This window comes from Oncorhynchus mykiss, chromosome 1 (genome assembly GCF_057628025.1).
Source record: "Oncorhynchus mykiss isolate SJ-2025 chromosome 1, ASM5762802v1, whole genome shotgun sequence".
Taxonomy (NCBI): Eukaryota; Metazoa; Chordata; class Actinopteri; order Salmoniformes; family Salmonidae; genus Oncorhynchus; species Oncorhynchus mykiss.
The window spans coordinates 61,653,919-61,671,433 of NC_143022.1; the positions used below are offsets into that span (position 1 = coordinate 61,653,919).

Consider the following 17,515-nt stretch of genomic DNA (forward strand, 5'->3'; position numbering starts at 1 on the left):
GCACCATCCCCACAGTGAAGCATGGTGGTGGCAGCATCATGCTGTGGGGATGTTTTTCAACAGCAGGGACTGGGAGACTAATCAGGATAGAGGCAAAGTTGACGGAGCGAAGTACAGAGACCCTTGATGAAAACCTGCTCCAAAGCACTCAAGACCTCAGACTGAAGCAAAGGTTCACCTTCCAACAGGACAACGACCATAAGCACACAGCCAAGACAACGCAGGAGTGGCTCTGAATGTCCTTGAGTGGCCCAGCCAGAGCCTGAACTTGAACTCAATTGAACATCTCTGGAGAGACCTGAAAATAGCTGTGCTGCGACGCTCCCCATCCAACCTGACAAGAGCTTGAGAGGATCTGCAGAGAAGAAATGGGGAAAAACTCCACAAATACAGGTTTGCTAAGGTGCTTCAACAAAGTACTGAGTAAAGGGTCTGAATACAGTACTTGTCAAAAAAATGTTTTACTCAGATTCACATAAATTAGCAAAGATTTCTAAAAACCTGCTTTTGCTTTGTCATTATGTGTATAGCGAGGAAAAAATACAAATGTATCCATTTTGGAAAAAGTCAACGGGTCTGAATTACTTTCCGAAGGCACTATGTCAACAACGGATCTATAAAGCAAAGTAAAAACAGATACTTTCCGTGTCATGAAACACATAAAAAAGCCCTAAAATAAACATAAAACTCATGTCCAATTTCTGTGCATCAAAAATACTACTGTTAGCACACAGTCTACATGAATGAAGGGTTCATAGTCCTACAAACCTCTTTCTTTCCCAATCCCATTGGTATGAAGGTGAAACAGGGTAACTGGCACAACCCAGATGGTACAATAACTAACCAGCCTTACATTCACCCGTAGCCTCATGCATACCACCATCAATAACCCAAACTGGCAACCCCATCGAACCTGGCAACCCCATCCACAAAAAAATGTATACTAAAATGTGGCACGAAACAGACAGATGTCAGTGTTGTGGTCCACACCTCTGGTCCTCCTTTCTGTCCCAGGCTCACAACACAGCAGTGAAACTGGGCAGAACACAAATATACTTGCACTCACACACAAGCAGACACCTTCACAATTAACAGTCCTAGTGTTGTTATGGCACCAGGAAATAATCCGTCACCACAGACGGACTGACTGACTTCACTCATTTTTACAAGCTGGAGAATTAGGTAATTTGCTGTGCGCCATTGGCAGATAGCTAGGCAGGTGGAGGTTTTTCCAGCACTCTGGGACAAAGGGTCCTCACAGGTGTGTGTATGAGTGAGACTATTCCTTGTGTTATTTATTCCTCATATTATTCTATATTTCTCTGCATTGTTGGGAAGGGCACGTAAGTAAGCATTTCACTTAACACTGCCTGGTGTTTATGAAGCTTGTGACAAATACAATTTGATTTGAGGCGCTGCAGACGCTGCATCCCAAACGGCACCCAATTCCCTAGATAGTGCACTTCAGAGAGAATGTCCAGGAACCGCATTCTAACTAGACAACCTCTTCTCCTCCTCCACCTCAATCACCTGCAAAAGTCAATTGTGAATTTATATGTGCTCCCAGACACTGAAAACATCCCTGTTTCACAGCAAAATATTTCAACTGCGGGTGAAGATTTGGCGAGACAGTAAAAACACACCCTGAACCTTGCGCGAGACTCCAAGAGCACACATCTTCATTTCCTGTGTAGCAGTATTCAATCATTAGCCTCGGTCTCAATTTCAGGTGTGAATTGACCTCATCTAATAGGATTTGCCATAGTTGCCACAGAATAGGGTTTCAAAAACGTTCAACAAGTAAATAAGTAACATCCCTAAATCACTTGAACCCTCAACAACGTTTGTACACATTAGCCACAACCACATTATCACATGCAAACACACACACACAATGGAACATGCTCATAAAATAGATAGTGGTTGCTTACTTAGTTTTGAAGGAAAGAGACACTACACTACCAAAAGTATGTGGACACCTGCACGAACAACTTATTCCGAAATAATGGACATTAATATGGGGTTGGTCCCCCTTTTGCTGCGATAACAGCCTTCAACTTCAAGGCTTTCCACTAGATGTTGGAACATTGCTGCAGGGACTTGCTTCAATTCAGCCACAAGAGCATTAGTGAGGTTCGGGCCCTGATGTTGGGCGATAAGGCCCATCTCGGTAGGAGTTCCAATTCATCCCAAAGGTGTACGATGGGGTTGAAGTCAGGGCTCTGTGCAGGACAGTCAAGTTCATCCACACCGATCTTGACAGACCATTTCTGTAAGGACCACGCTTTGTACATGGGGCATGGTCATGCTGAAACAGGAAAGGACATTCACTGAACTGTTACCAGTAAAGTTGGAAACACAGAAGCGCCTAGAATGTCATTGTATGCAGTAGCATTAAGATTGCCCTTCACTGGAACCATGAAAAACATCCCCATTACTCATCCATCAATCTTCACAGTTGCCACTATGCAGAGGTAGATGGCGTTCTCCTGGCATCCGCCAAACCCAGATTCACCAGTCAGACTGCCAGACAGTGAAGCGTGATTTATCACTCCAGAGAATACGTTTCCACTGCTCCAGAGAATTGCGGCAAGCTTTACAACACTCCAGCCGACACTTGGCACTGCGCATGGTGATCTTAGGCTTATGTGCGGATGCTCAGTCATAGAAACCCGTTTCATGAAGCTCCCGACAACACAGTTCTTGTGCTGACGTTGCGTCCAGAGGCAGTTTGGAACTCGGTAGTGAGTGTTACAGAGGACAGACGATTTTTACGCGCTAAGACCTTCAGCACTCAGTGGTCCCATGTGTGGCCTACCAGTTAGCGGCTAACCCGTTGCTACTCCTAGCCTTTCCCACCTCACAATAACAGCACTTACAGTTGACCAGGGCAGCTCTAGCAGGACAAATTTTAAGAACTGACTTGTTGGAAAGGTGGCATCCTATGACGGTGCCACGATGAATGTCAATGAACTCTTCAGCAAGGCCATTCCACTGCCAATGTTTGTCAATGGAGATTGCATGGCTGTGTGCTTGATGTTATAAACCTGTCAGCAACGGGTGTGGAAGAAATAGCCGAAACAACTAATTTGAAAGGGTGCCCATATACTTTCTTATACAGTTGAAGTCGGAAGTTTACACATACATTTAAACTCAGTTTTTCACAATTCAACGTTTTATCCTAGTAACAATTCCCCGTCTTAGGTCAGTTAGGATCACCACTTTATTTTAAGAATGTGAAATGTCAGAATAATAGAATAACAGTAGCGAATGATTGTTCAGCTTTTCTTTCATCAAGTTTACATACACTCAATTAGTATTTGGTAGCATTGCCTATAAATTGTTTAACTTGGGTCTCCTTGCTCACACACGCTTTTTCAGTTCTGCCCACACATTTTCTGTAGGATTGAGGTCAGGGCTTTGTGCTGGCCATTCCAATACCTTGACTTTGTTGTCCTTAAGCCATTTTGCCACAACTTTGGAAGAATGCTTGGGGTCATTGTCCATTTGGAAGACCCATTTGCAACCAAGCTTTAACTTCCTCACTGATGTCTTGATGCTGCCACCTCCGGCCTTCACGGTTGGGATGGTGTTCTTCAGCTTGCAAGCCCCCACCTTCTCCTCCAAACATAACAATGGTAACAATGAACATAACAATGAATGAATGAACATAACAATGAAACAGTTCTATTTTTATTTCATCAGACCAGAGGACATTTCTCCAAAAAGTATGATCTTTGTCCCCTTGTGCAGTTGCAAACCGTAGTCTGGCTTTTTTTATGGAGGTTTTGGAGCTGTGGCTTCTTCCTTGCTGAGCGGCCTTTCAGGTTATGGCGATAAGACTCGTTTTACTGTGGATATACATACTTTTGTACCCAATTCCTCCAGCATCTTCACACGGTCCTTTGCTGCTGTTCTGGGATTGATTTGCACTTTTCGCACCAAAGTACGTTCATCTCTAAAAGACAGCCCACATCTCTTTCCAAAGCGGTACATACATACTTTTGTACATAGTATTGTTTGTACAGATGAACGTGGTACCATCAGGCGTTTGGAAATTGCTTCTAAAGCCATGACATCATTTTCTGGAATTATCCAAGCTGTTTAAAGGCACAGTCAACTTAGTGTAAAATTTTAATGACTCCAACCTAACTATGTAAACTTCCGACTTCAACTGTATATGGGTCGTTCCAAGAATCGAGTACATTGTTTTTTACCCTTTATATCCCCAATTTCATGATATGCAATTGTTAGTCTTGTCCCATCGCTGCTACTCCTGTACGGACTAGGGAGAGGCAAAGGTCGAGCGCCACACTGCTCACTTAACCCGGAAGCCAGCCACACACCAATGTGTCAGAGGAAACACTACAACTGGCGATCGAAGTCAGCTTAAAAAGGTGCGCAGCCAGTCACAAGGAGCCGCTAGAGCATGATGGGACAAGGAAATACCGGCCAGCCAAACCCTCCCTTAACCCGGATGGCGCTGGGCCAATCGTGCGCCGTTTCATTGGTCTCCCGGTCACAGCAGACTGGGATCGAACCCAGGGCTGTAGTGATGCCTCAAGCACTGCGATGCCATGCCTCACACCGCTGAGAAGAGAGTACATTTTGAAGCCCTTCAATATTTTAAGTAGAAACTGTTCACCAATATTGTATTTTAAAAGCCTGTTATAGTGCCTTCAAAGTATTCATACCTGTTGACTATTTCACATTGTTGTATTACACAGTCTGAATTCTAAATTTATTTATTTTTTATTTAAAAAGTAATGTTTTTCCCTTAACCATCTACACAAAATAACCCATAATGACAAAGTGAAAGTGTTTCTAAAAATGTTGGCAAAATAATTCAAAATGAAATACAGAAATCCAGGATTCAGGCCAGCCTCGTCCTGTTCATTAGAGTGAAACTAACTCCCTGATCGCCTGATCACCTCAGTGTGGACCAACCAAGTCTGCTCTAAGTAAAGCTCCGCCTTATCTCAGCTCACTGGTCACCATAACACCCACCCGTAGCACGCGCTCCAGCAGGTATATCTCACTGGTCATCGCCAAAGCCAACACCTCCTTCGGCCGCCTTTCCTTCCAGTTTTCTGCTGCCAATGACTGGAACGAATTGCAAAAATAGCTGAAGTTGGAGACTTATATCTCCCTCTAACTTTAATCATCGGCTATCTGAGCAGCTTACCGATCGCTGCAGCTGTACATAGCCCATCTGTAAATAGCCCACCCAACTACATACCTCATTCCCATATTGTTTTTATTAACTTTTTTGCACACCAGTATTTTTACTTGCACATCATCTTCACATTATCACTCCAGTGTTAATTAGCTAAACTGTAATTACTACGCTACTATGGCCTATTGATTCCCTTAAATCCTTACTCCATTTGCACACAGTGTATATAGATTTTTCTATTGCGTTATTGACTGTCCTTTTGTTTATCCATGTGTAACTGTGCTGTTTTTGTCGCACTGCTTTGCTTTATCTTGGCCAGGTCGCAGTTGTAAATGACAACTTGTTTTCAACTAGCCTACCTGGTTAAATAAAAGGTGAAAAAAAAAAATAAGAATCATTAATAATGTTGAGGTTCCGTGTGTCTCTTAGCTAACCCTGGTTAATACACACATGGCACCCTATTCCCTGTAATTGCTCTGGGCTCTGCTCAAAAGTAGTGCACTATATAGGGAATAGGATGCCTTGAGACACAGCCCATGAAACACACAGGCAATGACATGCATTGAGTTCACCTAGTCATAAATCACCATCAAACACAATGGAATCAACTTACATAATGGCATGCAGGGCAAACAAGCATGCAGGAGATTTGCTGTGTCAACATGCTACGCGGTCAGCGCAATCATGTGATGTTAAGGACATTGACATTGTACTCAAAAATGGAAAAGTAAACCGGCAGAAAATTCTCAACAGGACAGATCACTGACAGAATTTAAATAAATTAATATTCATATCTAGGCATATTTTATCTGCAGACAAATGAATACACATATTTATTTCAAGTTAATTGGCAACAAAAAAGATATTCAACCCTTCTATGGATGGTACTGTGTTTGTGATGGAGGAGCAAAATGTGGCAGGGTGGCGTGTACAGCACAGCGCATGGTAGCATTGTGGCAGTCACTGTGCCCTGTGCATTACAGTAGGTGCGACGTCAGAAACGTTACCGTACCTCACTCTCGTTACACTCGGAAGGGGTGTCGCCGTGAACGGCCATCTGGTAGCGTGCGTACAGCGCTGCCGACTGCTCATAGGTCGCCATGAACTGAGGATCATCATCATTGACGGGCACTAGCCTCACCTTCGGAGAGGATGGTGAAAGAAGAAGTGGAGGGATGGATAAAGTCAAAATTGATTGTCGAGAGTGGGGACAGCGAAGGAGGAAAGACAAACAGCGAAGAAGAATGAGGACATACAGTATGGAGTTGGGGTGTTGGAGGGAGAATGAAGAAGAGGAAGGTGTGGTATTGGTTTGCAGGGGGGATGGACAGACAATAGGAGAACCAAACAATAAGTGGAGAGGTTTTAGACAATGCCGCATAAGCAGTTTAGCACTATAAAAACGTTCTACTGAAGCAATTCAGACTCCCAGTTCAAAGTTCTGTTGATTCTTTATTTTATTTTTTTAGCTGCTCGGTTCTGAATTGAGACGAGTCAGGCCAATCAAGATTCCAACCATAGAATTAACAACAAACCAAAACTAAGAATTCTGGGAGAGTGAGTCCAGTGGTGGTTACTGCCTGGAGATGAGGGATCCAGGGACCCTGAAGATGAGGCTAGTGTACCACCCCCGCACCACGGTTGACGACAAACCCTCAAAGAGAAAGACAGGGGACTAGAGGTTGAATGGAGTTCTAAGATATGAGATTCAAGGAACAACAGGCATCCACATTCCACACACTCGCATTCAGATAGGGATCTACACACTCGCTTTTACTCTTGTATACATCCAGATATGAGACAATAGCAATGTCCCAAGTGGTGTGAGATTTACACAGATAAAAAAATCAGGCTGAGCTCCAGCCTTCGAGACAGAATGTCTGGTGAGAACCGCAGGGCGGAGACAATCCTCCGACTGTGTCAAGTGCCAACATGGGCAAAAAATACAAACTAATGCTAACACTGAATTTTAAGTGGATGCTTCAGTTCAACAACTGTGACTGGTTGGGAATGGAATAAAAACAAACTAGCAGGAATGATGGGCACAGAGGGAGTGGAAGACTGATGAAGAAAAGAGGAAGAGGGTGGGAATGAATACCTGACAGCCACCATATTCAAACAGCTAGAGGTGGCATCCCAAATGACACCCTATTCCCTACATAGTGCACTACTTGGTTCTGGTCAAAAGTAGTGCACTAGGTACAGAATAGGGTGCTACTTAGGACACACCCAGAAACTAAAAGACCCAATTAGACTGAGGCACCTGTAGAAACACTGCCTTCACCCTCCTCCGTGTATGGGAAATTTCCCCCTGCGAGCGAACAAGAGATCACATGCACACACATTCAGACATCCAGAAACATGTAACAGAGCGCGCACACAGACACACACACACACTCCCCTAATCCTGAGTCCTTCATTCACTTTCTCCCTTTCATTCATACCCATAGCACAGGAGGTTGGTGAAGCCTTAGTTGGAGAGGATAGACTCGTGGTAATGGCTGGAGCATTATTAGTGGAACGATACCAAATAAATGGGTTCCATGTGTTTGATGCCATTCCACTAGCTCCTTTCCAACCATTATTATGAGCTGTCCTCCCCTCAGCAGCCTCCACTGGCCCACAAAGTCACACTTTCAATTTCTTCTTCTCTCCATCCTAACCACTTCCATAGCCAGAGAGTGATTATGGTAACTTGCTCTTTCATGTCACCTAACTCCACGTTCTCGCCATTTCCCCTCCACTACTCTATCAAATGTCTCCATTCCCTTTCACTTAGCACCCCATTCACTTGCATCTGTATCATCTTAGTTGCCTGATGACAGATTGCACACAAACATTGGTCAGAGATACTTCGCTCACATTGGAGAGAGACTGATTATACTATTTGGCAAACTCCAGATAACAATTACATCTGTCGGTTCAAGATGTTCACCCAATGTTGACGAGATGCTCCTGATGATGTTTTAATGTTGTTTGTTTTTATATAAATCAAGGTTATGAATCCAAAGGCAAATTTCCCACATGGTGTTTTATAATAAAGACAACTGAATTTACTCTCAACACTGTTCACTGTGTTTTGATATCAAAAGCACCCCTTAACCCTCGCCCTCCCACCCTCCCTTCCCCCTGTGCAGGTTGACCTGCTGACCCCTGACCTGGCTCTCGGTGGGCTTGTCTGGAGGGTCGTGGTGAATGGCCATCTGGTAGAGTTTGTACACCTGGTAGGAGGCGTCGAAAGAGGCTTTGAACTGTGAACTGGGGGGGTTGGAGCGCACTAGCCTCACCTTCAAAAGAGGGATGGGCAGAGAAGGGTTAACACAAATATAAGAAGACAGGACATAGAACGATAAGTGGAGACAAATTCACACAGAGGGTACACCACATTCGCATATTAAAGCAGAGGGAGGAAAAATGTATTTAAAAGTATGAAAGAAACAGAATGGAGGGTAAACTGAATGTCTCGTCCTCCATTAACTCTGTCCGTCACTAAGGCAAATCTTTGAGTGTTACATTTCTCATTTTCAAGCATGCCACATCAGGCTTTAAACCATCTAAGCCGTTTCCCTCCTTTAAGGTAGGCCCTTGTGAACATTTTTAAGAAGATGTTTTGTATTAAGTAAGCATTCTATATTCCACGTGTGTGGGGACAGGATACACCAAGGTGAGCCTTTATTATACATCTTGAAAAAGGTATTTGACTGAATGATTAACACCGTAAACAGCATTCAGAAGTTATATTGGGTGGGAGTTATTTACAATACAGTTTTTCTATTACCGCAACCACAGGTGCTACACCCAAGCAGTGAGGTTGATAAAGGAGGAGGGCGTGTTTGTGTCCATCTCCATGGAGACAAGCAGAGTGACAGGTGAGAGCATGACAAAAGAGAACAAATAGGGTAAACACCACAAGTGTTTGTCATCATGTTTAACAGAAACATAATTTAAAAGACCTTACCTGGGTTGATCTCCTGAAAAACCAAAGAGATCATTCAAACATGACCTGTGTGTGTGTGTGTGTGTGTGTGTGTGTGTACACCTCTTATAAACCCCATTTCCAGTGCTTCACCATGTCATGTCAAGCTACAGTAGGGGAGGATTAGAACCAGTTTTAAAACAGGCCCAAAAGTCAGGCAGCCAGGCCTTTGAGCTTTGGATAAAGCATAACCACTAGTGTTGAGAATGTGAGAATTCAACCTTCATAATCCCCCCAGCTTCATTTTAATTAAACATGTTTGTTTTTAAGCTTTTGTTGGCCAACATGCCCCTGCCATTTGAATAGTAGCCTGCGAGGGAATTTCAACCCAAGGTTTGTTTGAGTTGGACATGCACAGGGCTCTCATATGACTGCTTGGTACACGCACTGTATATTCAAACAAAGATGTTGGGCCTTTTACGTAAGTAAGGCCTCTTTAAATGTACTTTTAAAACGCCAGATATCCTTTGATATGCCAAAATAGTTTTATTGAGCCAACACCACACTGGATAGTTTGGTGAAAACACAACGCTCTCATAACAAATCGAATGAGATGGCACCGACAGACTAACACAAAACCATTCCAATAATGTGTCTGTAATGCCACATAATTAAAATGGAGATATTGGCCTTCAAAAGCCCCTGTAAGCCGATATGTTGTTCCACATGTGGAACTCTGTGTGAGCCCATATCCTGTTCTCTTTGATAAAAACGCGCAGAAGAGACTCGCTGACTATAGAATGTGTCTGATAAACAGAGAAGGCCAATGGACAAACAAGAGCAAGTGAACATGTGAGAGGAGAGTGGGTTTGTAACTAAAAAATAATAAATAATAGGAAGGCATATTGAGCGAGAAAGACAGGTTGGTGTTATACGCTTCTCTTTGGGGAAAGGGGGGGCTGTCAATCGTATGTCCACACTGACCCCTGGTGGTGGCAAGGGCACAAGTATGTGTCCCAACCTGACCCTCCAGACATCTCATCTATGTCATTCACTAAAAGCCACTAGTTTTACTGTAAAACACTAAGGGTTGTGGATGAGAACAGGGTTGTGGTTACAGGAAAAGGCTTTATTACGATTCCCACAGTCTCAATGTATCTATCAATACAAGGGAAGGGGCCTTACCTAGTCAGGGGCCCCTGAGCCTCGATCACATCTCCTCTCTCACGTCTCTTTCATTGGGGCCATATGTACATGCTTCTCTCCTCCTCCCAGTCCTTTCCTAATGATTGTCTGAATCCATCACTCAGGCGGTCTGACATGTTTAACGGTTGTGCTGGTGATGAAGTGGAGCTGGAATGTTGTTAATTGCATTTGTGTAAACACCCAAAATATCCTTGCGGTCCAAGACCTTCAGTTTCCCCCTGTAGCTCCACAGCTTACTCAACAAATCTGAACTGGGGTGTATTTAGTGATATGAAACATTCTGAGAAAGTTGTCGATAGAAATAGAATAAATAGAGCAGACTTGCACGATCCATATTCTACATGACAGGCAGTCAGATGTGCTCGACTCAATTCACTTCTATCTAATTCTGAACTTTCTGGTATGTTAGATCATCCTGAACTGGCTCATGCTGAAGTCTAAGACTCTCAAAGTCAAAGAGTGGTGTAAATGGCAAAACCCAGATTCAATTATCTCCATATCATCAGAATCCTAAACATCCCAATTCCTAGTATTGATTGCAGCCCATCGGCATGCTTTAGGCCTAGAAACTCATGTTTCAAAACACATGAGCCTTTCAATCATCTTAAATTGCCAAACAAATTAACCTTCAATTGGGTGGCTCGACTTTGTGTGTACGTACATCCACTTAAGGAAATTGAATGAGTAAACATCACAGCCAATAGAAGTAATCTAATCAGCTAAGATGAGCTGATTGGGAGAGGAGTCTGATGGGAGCTCAGTGCCAGTCAGTGAATGAATAGCTCGTCTCAAGGTCTGGCTTAATCAAAAGCTGACATCACTCTAGACTACCAACCTCAGCGAAAGTCAAGAGGATGGCCCAAAACTTCACCTTATACTGGAAAGGGATTTTTATGTATTTATCTGGGCTTGTGTTCCAAATGGAACTATATTCCCTTCATAGTGCACTACTTTTGACCAGGGCCCATTAGAGCTTTGGTCAAAAGTAATACACTATAGGTTATGGGGAATAGGGTAACATTTGGGATGTAGCCCTGCCTGCAGTACATCCCAGAGCCAAAAGTACATTTACATCTCTTATAAACAATGCAGAGCTCTGCAGTCGTTTGAATGTGATTACTTGGGGTAGCCTGACCCAGTGTGTGTGGTCAGGCTACCATTTGGTTGAGTTTGTGTCGTGAAGTGCTGGATTTTCCACTTGGGCTCTGGCCGTACCATTCTCCCCACAGGCACGCATGGTGAAGTCACTGGGTTAGGGAAGCCGATAGAGGCCTCTCTCTGGCCGGGTCTGACGGTAGATCCTTTGGAAGTGGATAGACGTAAAGCAAGATAGAGGAAACTCACCTAAAGCTACTGGAAGGCTAGGTGGCGCCATCACTGTATTACTTACACCCATCCGGTTCCTTCAGATCTGTAGACATTGAATGAGTAGGGGCTAGGAAGTAGCTGTAGACCTGAACCCCTCTCTCGCTTACCTCGAGGCGGTGCAGAGGACTATCGGGCAGAGATTCGTTGATGAACTCCTCCAGGGCTTTGGGTTGGGTGAGCTGGACGGGCGTGGCGGGGTTAGAGGTCGCAGAGGCCGGGACTCCACCCCCCACCTGTCTCTTCTGCTCCTTCTGCAGCCGGCGAGCCTTCCTCAGTTCCTTGGCTTTCCTACACAACGGCCTGCCGGGGTCCGCTCCTACCCCTGAAGGGGAGGAGAGAGATGGAGAAGAGTGGGATGGAGAGCAGGAGAAAAATGGGAAGAGAAAGAGAGGGTGGGAGGGAGAGAGAGAGAATAAATACTATTGTTAGAAACTAGAATGGTATAGATGGGAGCACAAGTTCCCTTTCCAAGGGTGCGAGAACTTCAGGATGTTAACACCACATAGTAATCCTTTTTCGCTCCAAAAACAAGCTTGGGGTAGGGCATTTCCAAAACTGTTCAATATAAAAAGAATTGTGTAAAAGAGCTCGAAAGAGGGGGGGGGACTAAACTACAGCCTTATGGAACAGGCGAACAAGTTTCCCCTTCATGCAAGACTTCTGCATGAGGTTTATTAACACGGTAGTGTGGGAGTGAGAAAGAGGTGGTTACTTTTAAACGATGTTGCCATTGATGATGAGTCCCACATTTGGGGATGTTTTGTGGGTGTGAGGCCATGTTTCCAATGGCTTTGCTCCCCTCAGGGGAAGTCGGATTGCCTTGTTTGCTTTAGCGTAGCCTCCACACGCATGCGCCAACACACACAAAAAAAAAAAAAACAGATCTACATGGATGTCGTTTTCTATTTCTTCCCCCTTCTTCAATACATGACATCACCGCACGAGAACCTATAAAACAGCATGGGTTGTGTTTGTTGACTGCAAGTGATTTCTTGGCTTTTTGTGGACACCTTTGGTTTCAAATGAAGGGGTATCAACTCAGGAGATAGAAGGTCCTCTGCCTCTGGGGAGTTTCCAATCGAATGACAAAGATCATGACCATATATGACTGTGTGTATTTATTTATTTATTTTTATTTCACCTTTATTTAACCGGGTAGGCTAGTTGAGAACAAGTTCTCATTTGCAATTACGACCTGGCCAAGATAAAGCATAGCAATTCGACACAAACAGAGTTACACATGGAATAAACAAAACAGTCAATAATACAGCAGAACAAAAGAAAACAAAAAAAGTCTATGTACAGTGAGTGCAAATGAGGTAAGAGAAGGGAGTTAAGGCAATAAATAGGCCATGGTGGCAAAGAAATTACAATATAGCAATTTAAAACACTGGAATGGTAGATGTGCAGAAGATGAATGTGCAAGTAGAGATACTGGGGTGCAAAGGGGCAAGACAAATAAATAAATACTGTATGGGGATGGGGTAGGTAGATGGGCTGTTTACAGGTGGGCTATGTACAGGTGCAGTGTTCTGCTCTGACAGCTGGTGCTTAAAGCTAGTGAGGGAGATATGGGTCTCAAGCTTCAGTGATTTTTGTGCAGTTCGTTCCAGTCATTGGCAGAGTTTAGTCTAACCAGACACCTAGGTATTTGTAGTTGTCCACGTAAAGTCAGAGCCGTCCAGAGTAGTGATGCTGGACGGGGGAGCAGGTGCGGGCAGGGATCGGTTGAATAGCATGCATTTAGTTTTCCCTGCGTTTAAGAGCAGTTGGAGGCAATGGAAGGAGCGTTGTATGGCATTGAAGCTCGTCTGGAGGTTAGTTAATACAGTGTCCAAAGAGGGGCCAGAAGTATACACAATGGGGTTGTGCTGGATGGTTTGGACAGGGCTGCAGGTTCTGATGGGAAACAGCGTTCAGCTTTCCAGCATGTCAGTAGCTGCTCCACACAGAGTACTGGACCTTAGGCAGAGGTGTGTGTCTGTTGCTGACATCAGAGGGAGCCCACTACAATCACAAGAGCAGTGTCTTAGAGACAAACATACAAACCAGGCTGATACAGCTTAAACAGGATAGGAAAAGAGAGTACTGTAAGGAAACTGGATCTTCTTCCAGACCTACTACGAAAAGTGACACACACAAACCCCATTCTTTACAGAGGAGTCTGTTGCATCTACATGACAGAGGACCGAGACAGACGGACTACTCTCAACTTGACGCACGCATATATTGCGCAATGCAGCTCCAGTAACCCCATCCCTCCCCACCTGGCCTTCTGCAAGCCGCCACCAAAAGCACTCTTGATTGGCGAATGTCATATCGGAGACCCGCAGGAGGAGAGGGCAAGTACTAGTGTCAGGAACCAGAACCAGGGTCATATTCACTAGTCATCAAATGTAAGAAAAATAACTGAAACAAGGACTACCTAAAAACATGTCCAATCAGAAGATTAGTTTATTTTCTGTTGCAAAGCATTTTACTACAGTGTGCACTAACTAATATGACCTTGTGTCAAAACTGGGTGGAACAATCCTCAGCCTTCAGCATAGACCTACACATTCTAACTAATGTCTCTACATACTATGAACTGTACGCTCCCTTCAGTATCTATATGGACGGTACTTTGACTGGAGGGCTACACACTTTTCTGTAAATCATTCATTGAGGTAAGAGTTGTGAGCTTATCTGAACTCAATCAGGACCCCGAGAGACCATAGATAAATCCCTCAGTCACGGTTAACTTTGCAGTTGTCTGGGTGCTAATGCTATGGGGCAGGTTGAGTGATTCTGTGTCTAGACTCTAGACAATAGACACCAAGTTATGAGACAAAGTGAAACGAAGGCGAGAGCGTGAGAAAGCAAGAAAAAGGAGGAAGGGAAGATCTGAATAGCATACTCCTCATAACCTCTCTCCTCAAATCCCATTGGATGAGAAAGCTAGAGGTCCGTCCCCTCTGACCTCTTCTAATGGGTTTTGAGAAGGAGGCGGGGATAGTGGCGAGAGGATGCGAGGCAGTGGAGGCTCCTCAGAGGAGGAACAAAAGGACCATCCACTGTGAATTTCATAATGGTTAAACATTTAAAGTTGTACTTTTTAGATAAAACTACACTAAGTATATTCACGTCACCGAATAATTGATTTAAACACTTTTGCAATGAAAGTCTACAGTAGCTTCAACAGAACTCTGTAAGGTAGCACCATTGTGAAGCCGATCCAATTCACATTCTCCCAGAGACGAACAGAAAATGATGTGTCTCAGTCAGATGACTGAAGAGAGCATTACATCCTTCCCTTGTATATCCTCAAATTCTCTCCGTATCCTGTGACTAAAGAGAGAACGTTTCCGAGCAGGAGATAAACAGAGAGCAGGAGTGACAGCGCGGTCAAATGGTTTCCCTCCAAATAAGTATAAACTAAACACAGTCAGGGCAAGATTGAGCGGTCACATATTGGGTTCTGGCCTCTGTTCAGACTGAAGACTGTGACTGATCCAAACACATAGCAGGGTTCTACACTTCTTTTTTTGACATGATTTTGGTCGCAGCAATATTTAATTAAAAATAAATATATAATTGATCATGACCTGGACCCAGATTCACAAAGAAAGCTTTAAATATATTTTTAAAATAAGTTCATTTGTAAGTGCAATTCCTAAAACATTTCTTCTTAATGTAGGATTTTATGAAATTAACTATATTTTTAAGATCATGATTGTTGCGAAGCAATGAGCTAGCTAGTAAGGGCAATCCTGTTAGCACATTTCTTACTGACAAAACAAATATACTTGGATTTAAAACAATCAATACTGAAACTTTTAGACAAAGTTTGTGAGTCAACTAAACATGTTCAATTGCTTTCATTAGCTTATTTTCCTCACTTCCATGAGTTTAAGACAATGGTTTAGCCATGTTGGAATTAAGAACATCCAATAACTTTATTTTTGAAGAATCGTCTTAAGCATTTGCATATCAACAAGCAAGGTGCAGCAAACATAAGCACCATCGCTTGATAGTGCATAAACCATTTTAAAAGGATTGCATGAATAATATATATTTTTAAATGAGTTATTTGTTTAGAGTAAAGGATATGTTCTGTATAATCCTACAAATTCCTAGGGGAAAAAAAACGTAGGCCGATACACTGTTTTTATTGTAAGAGAAACAAAAATAGGTTAATTAATTTGATCACATTTATTTGTAGAATCGATTCGTAAGAGAGTTATAGTAATGAATAAAGTCCAGTTACAGCTTTTGACAAAGTAGAAATGAAAAAGATAATATAAAATCAGCCAGGTGCACAGGTGAAATTATTTTGCTGCATTCTTCAACAAAAGGACCAGCTCATGAATTACATAAAAAAATAGCATATTGTAATATGTTAGTTTTTGCTTAGTAGCCAGATGAATGCTGCCGCGGGAGGTGTCATGTGCCGAATGCATGGACAGCACAGATATTCTTGGAAAAAGTTAAAATAGAGCTGCACCTCTTGAATTATGAGTGTTATTTGACAAAGGTAATAGAAACGGCAAAATATGTGCATTCTGATACTACAATGCATTTGGAAAGTATTCAGGCCCCTTGACTTTTTCCACATTTTGTTACAGCACAACCTTATTCTAAAATGGGTTAAATAAAATCTCAATCTACACATTTTTATTTTATTTAGCAAACTTATTCAAATGAAACACATTTACATAAGTATTCAGACCCTTTACTCAACTTTGTTGAAGCACCTTTGGCAGTGATTACAGCCTTCTTGGGTATGACGCCACAAGCTTGACACCTGTATTTGGAGAGTTTCTCCCATTTTTCTCTGCAGATCCTCTCAAGAACTGTCAGGTTGGATGGGTAGCTGCACAGCTATGTTCAGGTCTCTCCAGAGATGTTCGATCGGGTTCAAGTCCGGGCTCTGGCTGGGCCACTCAAGGACATTTAGAGACTTGTCCCAAAGCCAGTGTTGAGTTGTCTTGGCTGTGTGCTTAGGGTCGTTGCCCTGTTGGAAGGGATGGTGCCTGGTTTCCTGCAGACGTGACGATTGGTATTCAGGCCAAAGAGTTCAATCTTAGTTTCATCAGACCAGAGAATCTTGTTGTTCATGGTCAGAGTCCTTTAGGTGCCTTTGGCAAACTCCAAGCGGGCTGTCTGAGGAGTGGCTTCCGTCTGGCCACTCTACCATAAAGGCCCGATGGGTGGAGTGCTGAAGAGATAGTTAACCTTCCAGAAGGACAACTTTCACATCTCCACAAAGGAACTCTGGAGCTCTGTCAGAGTGACTATCGGGTTCTTGGTCACCTCCCTGACCAAGGACCTTCTCCCCCGATTGCTCAGTTTAGCTAGGCGGACAGCTCTAGGAAGTGTCTTGGTGGTTCCAAACTGCTTCCATTAAAGAAGGATGGAGGCCACTTCAATGCTGCAGCAATTCCTTAGACTTCATGGCTTGGGTTTTGCTCTGACACGCACTGTCAACTGTGGGACCTAATATAGACAGATGTGTTTTGTGTGCTCAATTTCAAGTCTCATAGCAAAGGGTCTGAATATTTAGGTAAAGAAGGTATATTTTATTAATACATTTGCTAACATTAAAAATACAAATGGTTTTTTGCTTTGTCATTATGGGGTATTGTGTGCAAATTTTAGAAAAAGCCTGTAGCGTTTAAAAAAATGAAATCACGAGGTCTGAATACTTTCCGAATGCATTGTATATCAAATTCAAAATGTTTTACCTGCATGTGACTGAAAGAGGTTTTGATAAAGTGATTATCCTTTCCCTGCATCTATAAATTACAAGATGAGTCCATCTCCATATACAATTTTACAACTGACAATATTTTCCGTCGGATGATTTTCAA

General features: G+C 43.1%; 1 protein-coding gene across 4 annotated transcripts in view; it reads right to left on the minus strand.

Moving 5' to 3' along the window:
• The window catches only part of ate1 (arginyltransferase 1), a 186,290-nt gene that overhangs the window by 137,695 nt on the left and 31,080 nt on the right, over nt 1-17,515 (minus strand). The window contains exons 6-8 of one of the 4 annotated variants that reach the window (XM_036980792.2): nt 11,774-11,988; nt 8,335-8,463; nt 6,189-6,317 (exon numbers count right to left, since the gene is read on the minus strand). In XM_036980792.2, coding sequence (XP_036836687.1) covers nt 6,189-6,317; nt 8,335-8,463; nt 11,774-11,988 — 473 coding nt within the window. The remainder of the gene's footprint in view (nt 1-6,188; nt 6,318-8,334; nt 8,464-11,773; nt 11,989-17,515) is intronic. The other 3 variants (XM_036980807.2, XM_036980801.2, XM_036980814.2) reach the window with 3 other exon arrangements.